This window comes from Semicossyphus pulcher, unplaced genomic scaffold (genome assembly GCF_022749685.1).
Source record: "Semicossyphus pulcher isolate SPU_LCO1_2020_fin unplaced genomic scaffold, fSemPul1.0.p SCAF_2, whole genome shotgun sequence".
NCBI lineage: Eukaryota > Metazoa > Chordata > Actinopteri > Labriformes > Labridae > Semicossyphus > Semicossyphus pulcher.
The window spans coordinates 24,004,832-24,021,547 of record NW_027211693.1 but is presented as its reverse complement, the minus strand read 5'-3'; the positions used below and the strand labels follow the sequence as shown (position 1 = coordinate 24,021,547).

The window sequence follows — 16,716 nt, the reverse complement described above, 5'->3', positions numbered from 1 at the left end:
GGCCCTCATTGTGAACAAATTGGTCAAAATTGCCTGACATGCTACTACAGTCCGCAATGTTTACACTCTACCTGAACCTGTGTTATCTAAATACAAAGAGTCCAGGAGCCTGTTTCAACAGTTGTTCCCATTTGAGTGGAATTGGGTGTAACTCGACAATATTGTCCAGGTATTTCAGTACAACCTGCTTACCTGCGGTGTGAGGGTCCAGGCGATACTCTACTGCAGAAACAGTTTGCTGTTAGTTCAGATGTATTTGGTGATATCACTGCCAAAATTTGAGTAGTTAAATTTGTCATTTGTATGACTTTTTATGTTTATTTTTCTTTACATGTTATTATTTCATACCTATATGTATACTTTTATAACTAGATATTCAAATATTTTTAATTGTTTTTATGTCTGTTTTCTAATTTTAATAAAGATTTTAAAGGCAGATGTTTAGAAGTAGTTTTTCTTTGTGATATAGCCTACAGGTCGTAATACTTCTGCTCAACAATAGCCTAATGGTGGTGATCACTTGCATTTACCTCTTTCACTTGTATGGGAGGGGGAAATTTTGAATATTTATTGGCCAATAGGAGGCTTGGATCAACAGTGAAAGTTGCAACAAAAACTCGTTAGCTGACAGTCTTGTTGTCTCCCCCCCTCCTCCCTGCCTGTCTGGTGGGACGCATCAGTCTCTCTCTTGCAGGAGGTCACTAAAGTTGACCTTAGAAATGTTCCTCACACCTCCTCGGCCTCCGCTGCCACTCCCCCGCTCACGCCCGCGCCAGATGGGAAGTGTGCGGAATTTTTAGAGCCCGCGCGCAGGTCTGCAGGCTGTTGCGCTGGAAGAGGGGCTGAAGGAATGAAATATTCATGTGGGCCAAAAAGTGAATGGACACCCCGGGACGGAGAGCGTGCCGATTTATTCAACTAAGACCAGGCCTCATTAAACTGCTGGCGGCGAGGCAGGTCACGGCGATTTTCCTTACCGGAGCCCCACCATTGCCTGTCACACACACACACACACACACACACACACAAATACACACACATACAGAGGAGGGGGTACACTGAATGCCAAATTTGTCCAAGCCACCATCATCACAACCTCTGAGCTCTCCCTCTGGACAGCTCTGATCTGCTGCTTTAGTGGCTCCTCCGCTGTAATTGATGACCTAATGAGTGATTAGGTCTCGTGTCAGAGCTCTGGGTGTCAGCGTGGAGGCTGAGTTGTCGTCGCGCGCGGCATATGGGAGACGTGGGTGACACTGGTTGTGACAGAGGTGTGTAGCTTGAGTGAAGTGCCAAGGGACAACAGCTGATAGGCACAGGGGCCACGTGACTAATCAAAATTAGGGTAATTAATCAGACTGGATTTGGCCTCACTTAAAAAATAGAATAATCTCATAATAATAATAACATGTAGGCCTGTAATGGAACTTGCGTTGTGTTTTATAGATGTTTTGATCCTTGTTCCTCACCAAATGATTCATGAATCGTCCTTAGACAACTTATCAGTTATCATGGCTCCGCTATAAACAGGTGTGTCTCAGGACTTGCTTTCCACCTGCTCGTTTTATTATTCCTCTGCAAATAATCCGAGAAAGATTGTCCTCCTTTTTACTGTTTGTTTGAGAACAAACTTTGATGCTGCCAGGTCCCCCAAGAGCCAATTAACGAGTCAGTTCCTTTAGCCATGAGAAACAAGCCCACACTCATTTTCCATGGACTGGGAGCTGTGGCGGAGCTCCGCTGGTGATGATGAGGATGATGATGATTGAAAGTTCGTTAACTCACGAAAAACAAAGTTTAAGCATGCGCAGTTGTTACTTTCTGTAAAAGTTTAACGATAAAGCCAGCAGTCATGCAGCCCAAACTTTACTTAACAAGTTCATTAGATCATTTTTCCTATAAGCTTTCAAACATATAAGCCACGCTCTTAAATGATTAATTCTGTCGCCCCCCTCTGTGTGAGGATAATAACAAGGCCGTGATTGAGTTACAATGCACAATAGGAGAAAAAAAAGTGGAGCTTTGTCTAATTGTTCGTTGACAGGGTCAGAGGGGATGTGCGATTGGCTGCTGCCTCCTGAGGCTGTCAGAGCTGCTTGGGAGTGACATCAAGGTGACTGAGGGGAGGCTGTAGACTATAAAATGCTGGCGCAGCGCAAACCTCTCCAGAGAGCATCTGCCACAGTCTTCAGTGTGACCTTTCCAAGCCGTGCACGACCACAGGGCCATTACAGCGATGACTGCAAAAGCACAGCTTCAGAGCTGGCCGGAGTACCCGGAGGATTTCACCCTGCTGCAGCAGCGCAGCCTCGCTCACATCAACTCCAAAACCTGGATTTCTTCTAATTCAATCCACGCGTTCTCCAGGACGCACGGAGCTGCAGACGCAGGCCTCTCACTGAGTAAACTTCCTGAGTGCGTGTCCCAAACATGCATCACAGAGACGGACCCTGACAAGGCAGCAGAGGGTGGAAAGACGAGCCACTTTGCCCCACAGAAACACCGGCGCGTGGCAGCCAACGCCCGCGAGAGGAGGAGGATGCACGGCCTGAACAAAGCGTTTGACGAGCTCCGGAGCGTCATCCCCTCCCTGGAGAACGAGAGGAAGTTGTCCAAGTATGACACCCTGCAAATGGCGCAGATTTACATCACTGAGCTGTCGGAGCTCCTATCCGGTGTGGTTCATCCGGAGTGCAGGAGTCCGCGTCCAGGATCGGCAGACAAGACCTCCAGGAGGAGTCTGATTCACTCTCTCCTGCCAGCAGCTTCTGCGCAAAGCCCGAACCAACTGAGCGGAGACCCCTGCGCCTCCATCGGCCACCTTTTAATACTTGGACCTACATCTGACTTGGGGTCAAATACATCAATGAGCTCCTCCAACAGCAGTGATGGAGAGTCCTCACACCTAAGTGATATGGAGGAGAGTCAGAGCGGCAGACAGTGACAGAAAATCAGACTTTTTTTTTTTAATCACTGTTTAGTCTGTTTTAGAAAGAACCAGGAGACCAAATATCACAGCGTGTAGAAATGTTGATCATGTGTCATAGTCATACATTTTCTCCTGTCATTTTTAATAGCTTAGATGTTGCACTGCCAAATGAAAACCACCATCCTTCCTGAGGCCACGATGAACTCAGAGGCCTTTTAATGCACTTTACGGCCTGAACATCACTAAAGACATTCCCAGTTGTCTTTAATGACATAAATTAAAAACAATTATTTTCATATTTATGTATAGATATTTTAAGAGGATTGTTTTGCTACAATAAAGATGCTTGAAACATGAGTGTGCATTTTAAGTTGTTTTTGTATATTTCATTCAGACATTTACTGCAAAAACTAAATATCAAATACAAAAGGCTCTTCTTCTCTTGAAAAGGTAAAAAACAGCTTAATTAAGTAGAAGCTTACAACAAAGATGTTGTGTTATTTACAGAATGTAACATGGAAACATTTCAAAGCTATTTCCATGATGAAAAATTGCAATAGCGGGGTTTACATTCAGCTAATTAAGTAATGACAATGACTTGTTAAATATACTGCAGCACATGCCGCTTCTGTTTCATTCCAGCTGTGAAGAAAAGTACTCATTGAATCCTCAAAAACGAATCACATGATAAAATGTATGTAGGACGGTTTTTCATCAAATAGGCTGCAGATAAACAGAGGTTGAAAACAGCAACATAACAGTGTCCATAATAGTGTTAGAAATAAAAGTCCTGCATTCATACTAAGTACATAACACATACATACTCATCATGCAGAATGGCCTATTTAAAGATGATAATATTGATAATATTGTATCATAGGAATGATGCAAAGCATGCAAACATTAATGATGAATTATTATTAATACTGCAGCTGGTAAAGTTGGGGCTAATTTGGTGAGCTTTGTCCTTGCTAAAGTGCATCATAATTTATTATATTTTGCATTAATAATGTGACTCAGTGGCAAAAGCTGTCAAAAAAGATAAAGTGGAGTAAAAAGAACTAAAAAAAAAAAAAAAAAAAGGCAGAACTTAATTTGTTTCTTTCCCCCACTGCAGATAAACATCCAAACATCTGAAAGCCAGTATCTGATGCCAAATGTTCCCAGCAGAGATTTTCAAAGTAAAGTAAAGAAAGTAATTAAGCTTTAATACAGTTTATCATAGATAAAATTGCTCCTTCTAGGCTTCCTGTTAAGTAATAGCCTACTGAGAAAATGTGGGGCTGCTCGCTCCGGGGGGAAGAGGGAGCTGGAACTTTGCCAGGTCCTTGGAAATGATTTCTGCCAGCCTATGTTTAAAACTGCCGGGGGCCTCTGTGGGGGCAGCATGGCTGGAGGAGCCGATGGCCTCCTCCGTCTCTTTCATGTCATCCACTGGCTGCGCTTGTGCATTGTACCCCAGCTGGATGTTCGCGGGGGGCTGACGCTGGCATCGGGGCTTGGGTAGGAGGGGAGTGAACTGGGGAAGAGGGCATGGAGGAGGCGGGGGTACAGGATGAGGGAGGGGTGGAGTGAATTGCCTTAACTGGGAAATTGAAGGAGAATCTATTATGTTGAGTTCTGAGTAGATGCAGTCTGAATCTTCTGATTCAGGTTGGAACTGTTCTTTTGCGATCAAAGGAGGTGTAGACCTCGTAAGGTTGCAATAAATGCCCTGCTCCATGACATTATTCAGGTTTAAAGAGTCCAGGGAATGACATCGCTCATCATCATCTTCCTCTCCCACAGACTCCTTGCTGTTAGAGAAGTAAGGCTTCAGAAGAGAAAGCCGCTTTAGTTTCTTTACAAAGGTGTCGTTAATAGTGGCATAGTGGTCGGCAGGGTCGTCCACTGAGTCGGCAAAACCATCTGCAGGACTGGGGACCGGGGGACTGGCGGGCGGGTTGGGTTTGGTTGGGAAGATAACAAGAGATTGGTCAGATAATGATCTTCTGTGGACACTGAGTTGCTGGACTGAAGGCCTTTTCTCCACGGTGCACTGCTTTAATATAGTCTGGAAGATGTGCGGACCGTGCCTGGACAGGAAGATGAACACTCCTTCTCCTGACTCGCAGCGACGGCCTGCCTCGATGCTGAATCCACCCTGCAATAAAACATCCAATGATACTTTTTTTAAAGAAGTAGTGTGACATTTTGGGAGATATACTCACTGCATTTCTCACTGACTGTTTTAAGATCACTACTACTTTCACGTCTGTGTGAAGTCACTACGACCAGCTGGTTAGCTTAGCTTAGCACTAAGAGCTAGCCTGGCAAAGTCCAAAAGTAACCAAATCCATAAACCAGCTTCACTGATGTAACTTATTATATTGTTTCATCTCTCCAAAAACCAACATGTTATTATGCCATGCACCAATGTCATGTTTGTATGCTACATGTGTAGCTGCAGCCACCTGGCCGTCAGCTTAGCTTAGCACAGAGACTGTGTAGAGGGGAAATTGCCTATTAAACCTGAAGAACACAACATAATATCACAACATAATATTACTAGTTTTAGAACAGAATAAACAAGCCTCACAGTCTTTATGCTAAGCTAGGCTAACCATTTGGCCGTGCTTCATATTCATCAGACCATACATAAAGTGAATGTCAGGTTTATCACAAATATGTTGTTGCAGTTTAAATATATTTTTGTATCCTGTCAGATTTGGGGTTAATTCAAAAGTTCTTTACCTCAACTTGTCCAAACTTGCGTAACAGGTTATATGGCCAGCGATAGACGATGTGGTTAGTATTCAAGCCCAACAGTATCACAGCCTCTTTCTCTGGAGAGACCAGATACATCCCAGTCAGCTGACACCTCCTGGACGCCTCTGTGCTCTGGATGGTCACTTGGTACTGGTTTGGAGGAAGGGTCGGATCTAAACGTGAGAAGACAAGGAAAGATTTACCCCTTGAAACAGCTCTGTAACTAACTGAGCCTGAGCAGCAATGCACCAGCAAAGGAAATAAATGTGCAGCAAATACATTATCATGCAGAAAAAGGCTGATTTGAAATTGCTTGCATTCTCCTAATCTCTCATCGTGACTGGCTGCCTGGATTGTTCAGGAGGAGTGTAATCCATTAGGAAATAAAAAGAAATAAATGTGTGTAAGCCACAGCTTGCTGACACTAATACATTCCGGCATTCGTGTTTGAATAAATTAGTGGCTTTAGCTACTGCTCACACATTTTCACAGCTTCTGCTGAAGTCAAGAATTTATGATGCTCTGACTATGACTACTATGACTCTATTCCTCACTGCCAGCTTCTTCCTGCTCTGTTTCCTTTATTATAATACATTCACCAATTTCACTCTTATGATCTTCTTACAACTAATTCCAAATTAAACCCTCCAAATTAAGAACAATACAAGAAACGTTTCGAACAAGAATGATGGAGCTTCTCCTGCTCAGCCCAAAAAAGTCAGAATACCCTGCCTTCAGTTGAAAAAATAAATGACCATACACCAGTTCTTTTAATCTTTTCTTCTTTTAAACCCCTCTGCAGTAGCCTACTTATAATTTTGGTACCATGTTCCTAGTTCTCATCTATGAACTTTGCCAGTACTAATATAAATAGGGGAAACTATGGAAATAACCCAAGATACAAAAAACCCTAAACACAATAATTCTTTATTTTCAAGCTGCCACTCCATTGACCAAATTCACACAGCGTCCATTTTCCTCTGATGTCATTCTCAGGGTAGGAAGCTCAAATTCGGTTTTAATGTTGTACTGCTGTTCCAGGTTTTTAGGCATATAAAGTGGGAGTATCGGACAAATCAATCATTTAATTACAAGTCTGGAGTGAACTCATGCCATATTTGCTAACCACTTGCTAGCCATTCCCATTAGCAAGGGAGCCGCAAAAAGCTAATATTGCCATTTGGTAGTATTACCACTACAAAATTAAAGGTGTAAAATCCTAGCTCACGTAATGTTAGCCAGGAAGTGGCTGATGCTAACATTAGCTGTTTGTCTAAGGGTAGCTAAAGGGTTCTCAAATATGGCCCGCAGCTCCCCAGATTTTCAGTTTCCCATGTTGTCTCATTCGCTCATAAATCAGGAAGCAACCAAATTATAATAACTTGTCAGATTCTCTATATTTATTCAAAATACAACAGCAGTGTAACGTTGTGTTAAACTAGCGTTTAAGCTTCCTACCGTGAGCGTGACATAACAGGAAAATGGCCGCCGTGTGAATACGGTGTATATCTGTATCTTATTATTGATTGTTGACTGAGAAGCAATACCTGTTTTCCAACATGAGTAGAGGTCATTGTCCTCCATGGTCAAGCCATTTCCTCTCTCGAAACCCCCTTTGTCTGATTCTCCAGGATCCTTCTGTAAACACAGTGGCACAGTAAACATTACATGGAGTTTACACCACCCTCTTATCTTACTTTATGACCTCAAAAGGTAAGATGCAAGAAAGAGCTTAGCTTGTGCAAGCACAAGAATTAGAGAAGTGAAGTGACAGAAGTTACAGATACTGCATTAACTTCCTCATTGTGCTATCTGTCTGTGCTTGTGGGTAAGGTTTAGCCAGATCTTTCCCAAATGATTGCACTTCTGCTGATATGAAAAGAAAAAAGGGAAAGTTTCAGTGGTCAAGAGGAGAGGTGTATGATACCTGGAAGGCAAGTAGACAGAGGGCACTCAGCCAGTCATCGCTTGTGGTGGAGGCCAAAGTGTAGGTGCTCTGAGTGGTATTTAAGTAGAAGGCTTTGCACCCATGAGGGCAAGATTCCTTTGGAGCAGGGGAGACACTGAGGCAGTCACTGAGACGCACCACTTTTCTCTCTTGTGTTTTCTGCCAATTGATTTTCTTCTGGTCAGAAGCTGCATTATTGTCAAGTACAGTATAAAACTCCAAACGTCCAACCCCTGTGGAGCTGGGTTTAAAGAGCATCAGCCATATCTTCCGCCATGTTCTCTGTTGTAGAAGACAAAGGGAGAGGCAGGAAAAGTTACTTTAAAGGGTGAGTTTTCAGACACACTTTCTGTGTAGTTAAAATCTTATCTTATTAAGTTGCATCATTGTCATGCTTGTCATGGTTCCCTAACGTTACACAGATGACACAGCGCTTTACATGTCTGCTTCACAAGATGATCTGAGGCCAACAGGCACGACTGAATATTTAACGTCAGCCAAACTTGTCTACATTGAACATACCAAACAGAGATATGACCATCAGGGAATAGGTCCACATCTTTATTATTGTAGAACACGATTTGTTAAGTGTATTAGAATAATATTATAATATAATTTCTGTTCTCTTTTCACGTTTCAACTTGTTTTAATGAATTTTACATCTTTAGCCAAGCACATAATATTCCATACCTTTGTTTGGCATTGGCCATGAACACAGTTTATTCATCTGATCACTATTTAGTACTGTTGTTCGGGTGTTTTATTCATATTTTGTTAATCTTGGCCTATGTACATAACTAATATACTGCTGCTGCTTGAATATGAACACCAGTCAGAGCCATTTCTCTCCCAGGCGCTCATCCTGTGCTTGTGTGCAGATATATTTACAGATCATGAAGAGGAAGGAAGCACTAAGACCCAAACTAAGATGTATTTATACAAATGATGATGTCACAAATCTAATTAGTTACTAGCAGTGGTGCACTGACTCAAGTACTGTACTATTCTTTTTACATTGGCACCAGGAAAAGTTGTACTTTTTGCTCCACCTATTACAGTAAACAAATACATTTTTTGAGTTTCTAAAAAGACAGGAAGAGCTTATGAAATTGGCAAGATCATTTCCTTTTTTTTTTTCAATTTAGAGTAATGAAAACCCCAAATATTTAACTTCTACAGCACCACTAATTTCTTTCTCCACCACTGCTAAAACACCAGATAGCAACTCACTTCTAGCGAAACCACATGAATGTTTAACCAGTTTATTAATAGTAATTCTAAATTCCGATTCAGTCCGACATTTGTAGTGAGGTTACATTGAAATGGTCTGAAAAACAGCTCTGCATTTCCTTAAGTTGAAAGCAATTGTAGTATAGATTTTTGTGTTATGATTTGTGTCTCTTATTCCAGATTTGATCAACACATTAACCTGAACATTAGCACCACAGAAGAGTGTCAGTTCTTCTGACTGAATGTGGTTGTGAAAGAGGATGCACTAAAAGCAGGTCAACAACCATTAACATATATTCGTTGAAGAAATGTTTGGTCAATTCCATAAAAGTCTATGCAATGCAGTGTACTGCTAACCGTGTCAGGAGATCTGCTGTAACAAATACCGTGAAACAAATATCTAACATAGTCTGAAAAATATCACTCGCTTTAAAGCTTTAACTACCCTTTTTGTGGAAGCAAATGCTGTCACTTACTTTTCCAAACTTGGCACCCTGTAGGTACAGCATCCCCTCCTTGTAGATGACCTCCATGCTTGTAAGCTCTGTCTATAAAAGTACAGCAGTTGTTGCTCTGTGGCCCAGATGTCACCACCCAAGAGATTAAAATTAGGCTTTCTATACCACAAAAATAAATGTTTCCTTTACGTCATCATCAGCTTTCGATCCGTTGCCATGTTGTGTTCGTCTGTCAGGGCTTAAAGTCAAGATCTCTCTGATCTTCACAGAAGGGTTGCAAAAGATAGTACACACGTGTGTTGCTTTTTTTCTAGAGTCAAACTTCCCTTTGCATTTTTGTGCTCGATTTAGCAACTTCCTCAGCATACATAACCAGCACCACACCTTTTTTAGTTTTCCAGGAAGAGCATCAGAAATAACAACAGATGTAACGGTTTTATTTACAATTAGAGTATAAAAATGTATCTTACAAAGGCTACACAAACAGAACTGGTGTGGCAGATTGAGTGAAACAATTTAAAGGGTTAAAAAAAACCTTTTATCTGACAGATCTGTATCTATGTTAGGTGATGATAAAAATACACTTCCTTAGTCGAGTGACACGGCACATTAACTGTACAATTTCCTCAGAAATGTTTCTCAGTTCCACGTTGGAGAATCTTCCTGCTATTGATAACCTCTTAGAAGTCCATCGAACTATGAGCCAGGTAATCTTTCCGCCCGATGTTGGTGACCTGCTTGGTCTGCATGGCCTCCAACTTTGGACAGTCTGTGATACGATGACCCAGACCACCGCAGAAAGTACAGCCCCTCTCTCCTGTGGATACACAACAATCAGGTGTTAGGAGGGCTTTTACAAACTCTGCTGTGGTTAGATGATCAGATAACGTTAAAGGACCGTTTAAAATTGAAACACAAATTTATCATAGAGCAACAGGTCAGTATAAAGGCCTATCAAAAGACATGACTCACCTCCGATGTCCAGCATGGTCTCGTCTCCTGTTTGGAGCACCTGGAGGACCGGTGGGACCTTCTGCTTGGCTTCAACTAACAGAGCTTTAAGGTCCATCAATACCGACTCATCTGTGGGGACAGACAACACTTGTTGTGAACTTAGTGTCACTATACACTGAGTTAAGCTAATACTCTTAATTACATTGCACATGTTCTAAAAGTCAATTCTCCTTTACAGAGATGTATTTGGTCTGTTTTGTTATTGTTATTGCTCCTTACCACAGCCCTTATTGATGAACGTTGTGGCGATACCAGTCTTGCCTGATCGACCAGTTCTTCCAATTCTGTGGACTGAAACAAAAAAATTCAATAAACCAGCTTCAGCAACTTTTGGAGGACTAATGATTAATTAAAATACCAATTTTAAGCACGCTAGGCCAAGTACAGTACAAAACAGTGTTTTTCATATGGGGGTACTGTTACCTTTAGGGGCATTGTGATGGACTGCAAGGGGTGCGTGAGTGTTTTTGTTTAATTGCTTCATAAAATAATGCAAATGTATTTTTGATAAACTACATGTTATATTTAATATTCCTACTTTCATTGCAATCATGAACTTACTTAAAGGGCCAGTTTGCCGATTTTCAACCTCAGTCCTATCATGCTATTATGGGGAGCTATGGAGCTAATGCTAATGCCATTATGGTTGAAAAAAATGCAATTTCAATCTGTTCCTTTGGACGACGCTATCCGCTTCTCCAACGGGCCCTGGAAAACCTCCACCAGACTAGGTAAAATGCGTCATCTGGCGGAGGCAAGGGAGCTCGCTAAACTACACTTCCTCTATCTAGGACGCCCGCCTCTGATGTCATGGCTCGTTCAAAATCTTCAGGTTTGAAATGTAGACTGCAGACCGCCGGTATATTCTCGTAGTATTTTGGATTCTGTACCGCTCTGAACCGTTGCCTGCAGTGAAACGGTAATATCTCGTCTCTCGCTGGGCCGTTCCTTTGAGAGGGAGGGGCGCAATGCACGCTGGGTGTTGTAAGAATGTAGAATGGGCAAAACCACAAGCTGTTCAACTTTCTCCACAGCTATGGTGCCAATTTCAAATATTATTGCTTCTATTGATTACAGAGAACACCAGCTTTGACTGATAGTGGCTTTTTTTTGTGCCTCTTTTTATAACCGTTTCATACCTACCAAAAATACTTTGAGCTGTTCAGGGGGGTAACTGTAGTGAAAATATATTTCCAAGGGGGTACACAAGTTTTAAAACCAGTGGTATGTAGTATATCCTCTTACCATAGTTTTCTATCTCCTCAGGCATGTCATAATTCACTACATGCTGTATAGCTGGGAAATCCAGACCCTTGGAGGCGACGTCTGTGGCCACTAAGACATCTTTCTTTCCCTCTTTAAACGCCTCTATGGCTTTTGTTCTTTCCTCCTGATCTGAAAAACACACACAAAAAATATTACGTGTAATGGAAAGTGTTTTGCAAGACGATGACAAGTGGAAAACATGAAGGAAGTGTCTGCAATGCTTTCTGTGCCGTAGATCTGAACTTTGAAGCAGCAGTGGTGACATTTGTTAGCAGGATGGCATCTGGTGGTTATGATGGGCAACTACAAGACAATTCACAGAGAGGGGCCTGTGTATACAGTATATGATACATGCTCTGTGCTGGACATTCCTCCAAAATAGTAATCATCAGCAGGAACCATTACTATGTACTAATGTCTATCTACTTTAATGATTAAATGGGTTGTGCATACCTTTCCCTCCATGGATAGCCACCGCCTCTACTCCTTTCAGCAGCAGATACTCATGGATGGCGTCTACATCCGCCTTCTTCTCGGCAAATATCAACACCTGGCAACAGAAACACACAATATATTTAAACATTTAACATGTTTGAGTTTGTTTTGGTACATTTCAATGCTTTAAAAGGTGAAGTACTGACAGGAGGTGGAGTTTTCTGGAGACACTCTAGAAGGTAAACCATCTTGGCTTCCTCTTTGACGTATTCCACTTCCTGTACAAACACACACAGAAGGTATTTATCAATTTACTGCTTGTTTTTTGAGTTTATGAATAAAATGCATTAATTTCCAAGACTAAAACAAAAACCTCTTTCAGCAAAAATTCATCATACCTGGATGACATCCAAGCTGGCAGCTCCGGCTCTGCCCACGTTGATAGTGATGGGTTTTACCAGGGCACTCTTCGCAAAGTTCTGGATCTTCTTGGGCATAGTGGCACTGAACAGCAGGGTTTGTCTTTGTCCCTGGATGAGGAAAAATACATTATTAATACGGTTATAATTAATTTTATGCTACATCTATGAAGCTAAGTTTCAATTGATCGAGGGCAGCAGATGGATGATGGACTAAGGCCGGAGATGTACTTGCTGCTTAACCTTGCGTTCACATACATAACAGCCTGCGTCATGAACGTAATTATTGACATACTTGACTCTGCACAACGCGTGTTACTGGAGGAAACCTCTAGAGGTCTCACCAGAGAGCTTAGGCCGTCTGCAACTACCGTATATGCAGGATGTAAACAACAGATGTGGCAACACTCGAGGACTTGTTTCCATTTAGGTTTGCAGGTTTCCATGTCGACTTCTAAAATAGAAGCTATCTGTCGCCAGCTATTTTGACAGGCATATTTGTCACTGTGCAGTGGTAATGACACATCATATAAATATGGATAATTGCGGACCAGTGTTGTCCCTGCTGCTGTGTTGTCCATGTCACATCCCCTCAGCCTATACACTCCCCTACCATTCATGTGCATACTGCATCTCACGTACACGTAGTATTAATTTGTGAGGATGATACTTGTCTTGCTTTTACAACCAGAACATAGAAATAATAAAGAAAAGAAAACAAGTCTACTGTATTTATTAAATAAATATATGGTGGACACTGTTACAGAGGAGGAGCTCACCTTGAAATAGGAGAAGATGGTTCTGATGTCCTCCTCAAAGCCCATGTCAATCATCCTATCAGCCTCATCCAGAGCCAGGTAGCGGCAGATATCCAGACTCACCATCTTCTTCTGAAGCAAGTCCATCAGTCTGCCGGGGGTCGCCACCATCATGTGGACACCACTACGACCAAGAGGAGATAAAGATGGAACTATATGCTGCTTCTATTTTTAATGATTCCATGTCAGTGAATCAGGTTTTTTTTGCTTGACACTATTTCAAAATTGAGAAATTCAGAATAAGCCAGAAACAGATTGATTGACTTACTGTTTAACTACTTCCATCTGCTCCTTGACAGACATTCCTCCGATGCAGAGGGCCGAGCGCATCTGAGGAGCTCCCTCCTCCTCCAGCAGCTTGCAGTAGTACTCGATGATGCCGTGAGTCTGCCGAGCCAACTCTCGCTGGAGAAAAGAGGAAGGTATAAAATCAGACATGCTTAGTTGCAGAAAGGTTGCTTGTAGTAAACACCATCTGTAAAAAAGTGAATAATTATTTGAGCTTTTCATGGTCACTTGCAGTTTTAAAACTAATTTGCAGTTTATATGTGTAAATGAAATGAAATTTAAATGCAGTCTGACTGATTTGGATGATGTTTAAGCCATCTATTAGAATCCTAAAGCTGTTTTTTAACAACAGTTTAGACCTTACACATAATTTAAAGCTGTGTTGTCAATAGAATAGGTTTGTCTTACTGATGGACAGATGATGAGTCCATACGGTCCCTCTCTCTTAAAGAAAGGCAGCCTTTTCTCCTGCTCCAGGGCAAACATGATGATGGGCAGAGTGAAGACCAAAGTCTTTCCAGAACCCGTGAAGGCGATGCCAATCATGTCTCGACCTGACAGACTACAGACAATGTCGGTAAATGAGCATTGACAGCAATGGCACAGTCTGTTTCTGTAGTATTTGTGAAATAGAAGTACTTACACTGTTGGGATTCCTTGAATCTGAATGGGTGTGGGATGCACGATGCCCTTCTTCTTCAAACCTTTAAGAATTGCTGCAAAAACAATTAAGTTTTTACTCGCTATTCATGTGGGGTCACTGCAGGCCTCGTACAGAAACACAAAGTGTTTGTATGTATTGGAGAAGGAGTGTGTTGTTACCTGGTGGAAGCTTCATCTCCCTGAAGCTTTTGATGGGAGGAGGGATGCCGTCTCCATCGACCAGGATGTGAAACTTCTTCCTGACACGCTCATGTCGGGTGTCTGGCATATTCAGTATGTAGCGTGGTGCCTTCCAGCTATAAAGAGCAGTCAGGTTGAATTAAAAGTAACAAAAGAACCAACAATGAGACTGTATAAAATGTATGGATCAAGAACTGACCTTGTTTTAATTGGATCATCATATATGATACCTTTGGCCATTTCCTTCACAGACATGAGGGCTGATAAAGGAGAAAGTGAGTTAGTCTATCAAGTTTAAAACCTTTTGAACCAACTGTTTTAACATCTTACAAGTTTATCAAAGTAAATATATCATTAAGAAATGATCACAGGAACTTGACAGTATTGTATGTTTACCTCTTCCTTCTGCAACACTCTCAAGAATCTTCTCCTCTTCTTTCAGCTGTTTCTCCTTGGCTGACTCCTTACGCGCTGTAGATACAACAACATACAGCAGGTGAGAAATCAATCATATAGCTAATGAGCAATGTGAGAATATGTTTAGTTGGACTGTCAAAAGAATTAGATAGGTAATGATCATAATCCATAGTTGGTTGAGTTTGAGATGGATACCTTCTGCTTTTTCCTTCAGGTGCTGATGCTGATCGAGGAGACTGACGTTGGAGCGTGGACCAAGACCCTCGTCCTCATCCCTCTGCTCCTCCCCGCTGTCCTTCTGCTCCTCATCCACCGCCTTTCCTCGCAGACGCAACATCTTCTGAAGCTGTCAGGTACACACGTTCAAATAAATGCATTCAGTTTGGATGATATCTGAAGTTTTGAAAGTGATATTTGTGTACTCTTGGAACATTTAAAATGTCCTTTTTTTATAAATAAAAACATGTTAACAATAGGGTTTAGTTTATCCAAAAAATCTAAAGCATGAGAGCTGGAATTACTGTGATACTGAAAACTGAGCCTGTAGCAAAACAGAGTTTCGTAATGGCGTAATACAACTTACCATTTGTTGTTTTCTTATTTTGACGGGAACATACGGGACATAATCATCATCCTCAGATCCTTCTGAGCCAGACCTCCCATCCTCCCCATGGGATCTCTGTACAAACACATTACCGTCACCAGCAGTGTTACGTTTTTTCACTCTACAGAGGCTACATCTTAAAATTCAGCAGAAAGCCCTTCAAACACATCCAGAGCAAGTTAATTCAAGAAACTTAACCATACAGTAAAACATGCTAAAATAGGCAAGTATTCTAATTCAGTGGTTATTTCCACAAGTTTATTTGCAGATCATACATGCAAGACACTACAGATGACCTCAAAGACTTTAATACCATGATATTTTTGGGATGTGATTGAATTTGCCAGAGTCATATCTTTGCATACCCCAACTGAAAACACATTTGAGCAGTATGGCAAAATGATTTTATGATATACCATACACTTTTGCAACAGGTTGTCTTTTTGAAAACTTTCAGTCATCTAAAGACACTGCATTACCCTAGAGTTAGAGGACTCTAGGGTCTTGTAAGCGTTGTCACACTGATCACAAACAACATTATTAGGTCCACAGTGAAACTATAGGAGCATAAACTGAAAGGCAATCGTGTCCATTTCAGTTGCATTGCCTCAAACTTCAAAATGTTATGAATTAATTAAAAACGCAAACACCCACTCATATATAACACTTAAATACAAACGCAGGCTACTTTCTTCTGAGCTGAAATTAACCTTTTGTGTTTCTATAAAGTTAACGTCACAATGACGTACCGACCGTTGATTTTGTAGATAGTGGGGCTTTAATGTGACAAAGCACTGTTCACAAATAAAAAAAACCCCACATACCATTAAAAAAAACTTTAGTTTCACGTCGTTGATCGTACGTCCTGAATAAAACTATACAGGCTAGCAAGATAAAGCTAGCTAACTTTAGCTAGCTTTGGCTAGCCAACCTCTACACAATGCGAATAGCATACGGTTAACTTACCTTTTTAGGTCGGTTATCGATCTCCATTTTATATGCGAATACAGTGGCCTTCTCCTTTTTTATTGAACACACAGATTTAAGGATCAAACTACCGACACGCATTCAATAAATAGAGCTAATCCACATGTTTACACAACACAGGAAGCTTCACTACTGTACGGAACGCCGGACGGGTCAAACCTAATCGAGACGATGCGTTCTCAAATTTCAAGGCGATTTTCTGGAGAGGCAGGTCGTGTGCATTGTATATTATGCAAACCAAACCAATATGTAAACTTAGAAAGCAAACACCACACTTTATTTTTGTCAAAACTGTATTGTTTTTAATCTTTC

The 16,716-nt window shown here is 41.4% G+C and overlaps 3 protein-coding genes across 3 annotated transcripts; 1 reads left to right on the top strand and 2 right to left on the bottom strand.

Annotated features, from left to right (window-relative positions):
- The first annotated feature begins 2,236 nt into the window (after positions 1–2,236).
- On the top strand, positions 2,237–2,944 carry atoh1b (atonal bHLH transcription factor 1b). The gene has a single exon (XM_069670629.1). The coding sequence runs from the start codon at positions 2,237–2,239 to the stop codon at positions 2,942–2,944; it is 708 nt and encodes a 235-aa protein (XP_069526730.1).
- A 324-nt stretch (positions 2,945–3,268) lies between these two features.
- On the bottom strand, positions 3,269–9,634 carry dok3 (docking protein 3). Its single transcript, XM_069670138.1, has 5 exons — positions 9,332–9,634; positions 7,605–7,907; positions 7,225–7,315; positions 5,663–5,850; positions 3,269–5,072 (listed from the first exon to the last, which is right to left on the bottom strand). The coding sequence occupies exons 1-5, from the start codon at positions 9,386–9,388 to the stop codon at positions 4,194–4,196; spliced, it is 1,518 nt and encodes a 505-aa protein (XP_069526239.1). The 5' UTR covers positions 9,389–9,634; the 3' UTR covers positions 3,269–4,193.
- Positions 9,635–9,750: 116 nt separating this feature from the next.
- ddx41 (DEAD (Asp-Glu-Ala-Asp) box polypeptide 41) lies at positions 9,751–16,524 on the bottom strand. The gene is made up of 17 exons (XM_069669963.1): positions 16,384–16,524; positions 15,397–15,492; positions 15,009–15,159; positions 14,793–14,867; positions 14,596–14,656; positions 14,376–14,512; positions 14,197–14,269; positions 13,962–14,115; positions 13,534–13,670; positions 13,227–13,389; positions 12,427–12,558; positions 12,235–12,306; positions 12,047–12,143; positions 11,573–11,722; positions 10,547–10,618; positions 10,286–10,396; positions 9,751–10,130 (listed from the first exon to the last, which is right to left on the bottom strand). Exons 1-17 carry the CDS (start codon positions 16,483–16,485, stop codon positions 9,994–9,996), a joined length of 1,920 nt encoding a protein of 639 aa, XP_069526064.1. The 5' UTR covers positions 16,486–16,524; the 3' UTR covers positions 9,751–9,993.
- Positions 16,525–16,716: the final 192 nt, after the last annotated feature.

Bases quoted from the DNA above. Each gene is read 5' to 3' on its own strand.
- atoh1b (XM_069670629.1), top strand. From the start codon at position 2,237: ATGACTGCAAAAGCACAGCTTCAGAGCTGGCCGGAGTACCCGGAGGAT.
- dok3 (XM_069670138.1), bottom strand. From the start codon at position 9,388: ATGGAGGTCATCTACAAGGAGGGGATGCTGTACCTACAGGGTGCCAAG. The intron at 7,908-9,331 runs GTAAGTGACAGC...CTTCTACAACAG, and splicing joins AGGGTGCCAAGTTTGGAAAA to AGAACATGGCGGAAGATATG. The intron at 7,316-7,604 runs GTATCATACACC...CTGTGTTTACAG, and splicing joins TCTGTCTACTTGCCTTCCAG to AAGGATCCTGGAGAATCAGA.
- ddx41 (XM_069669963.1), bottom strand. From the start codon at position 16,485: ATGCGTGTCGGTAGTTTGATCCTTAAATCTGTGTGTTCAATAAAAAAG. The intron at 14,116-14,196 runs GTAAGTACTTCT...CATTGTCTGTAG, and splicing joins ATTCAAGGAATCCCAACAGT to TCTGTCAGGTCGAGACATGA. The intron at 13,390-13,533 runs GTAAGTCAATCA...TCTTGGTCGTAG, and splicing joins CAGATGGAAGTAGTTAAACA to TGGTGTCCACATGATGGTGG.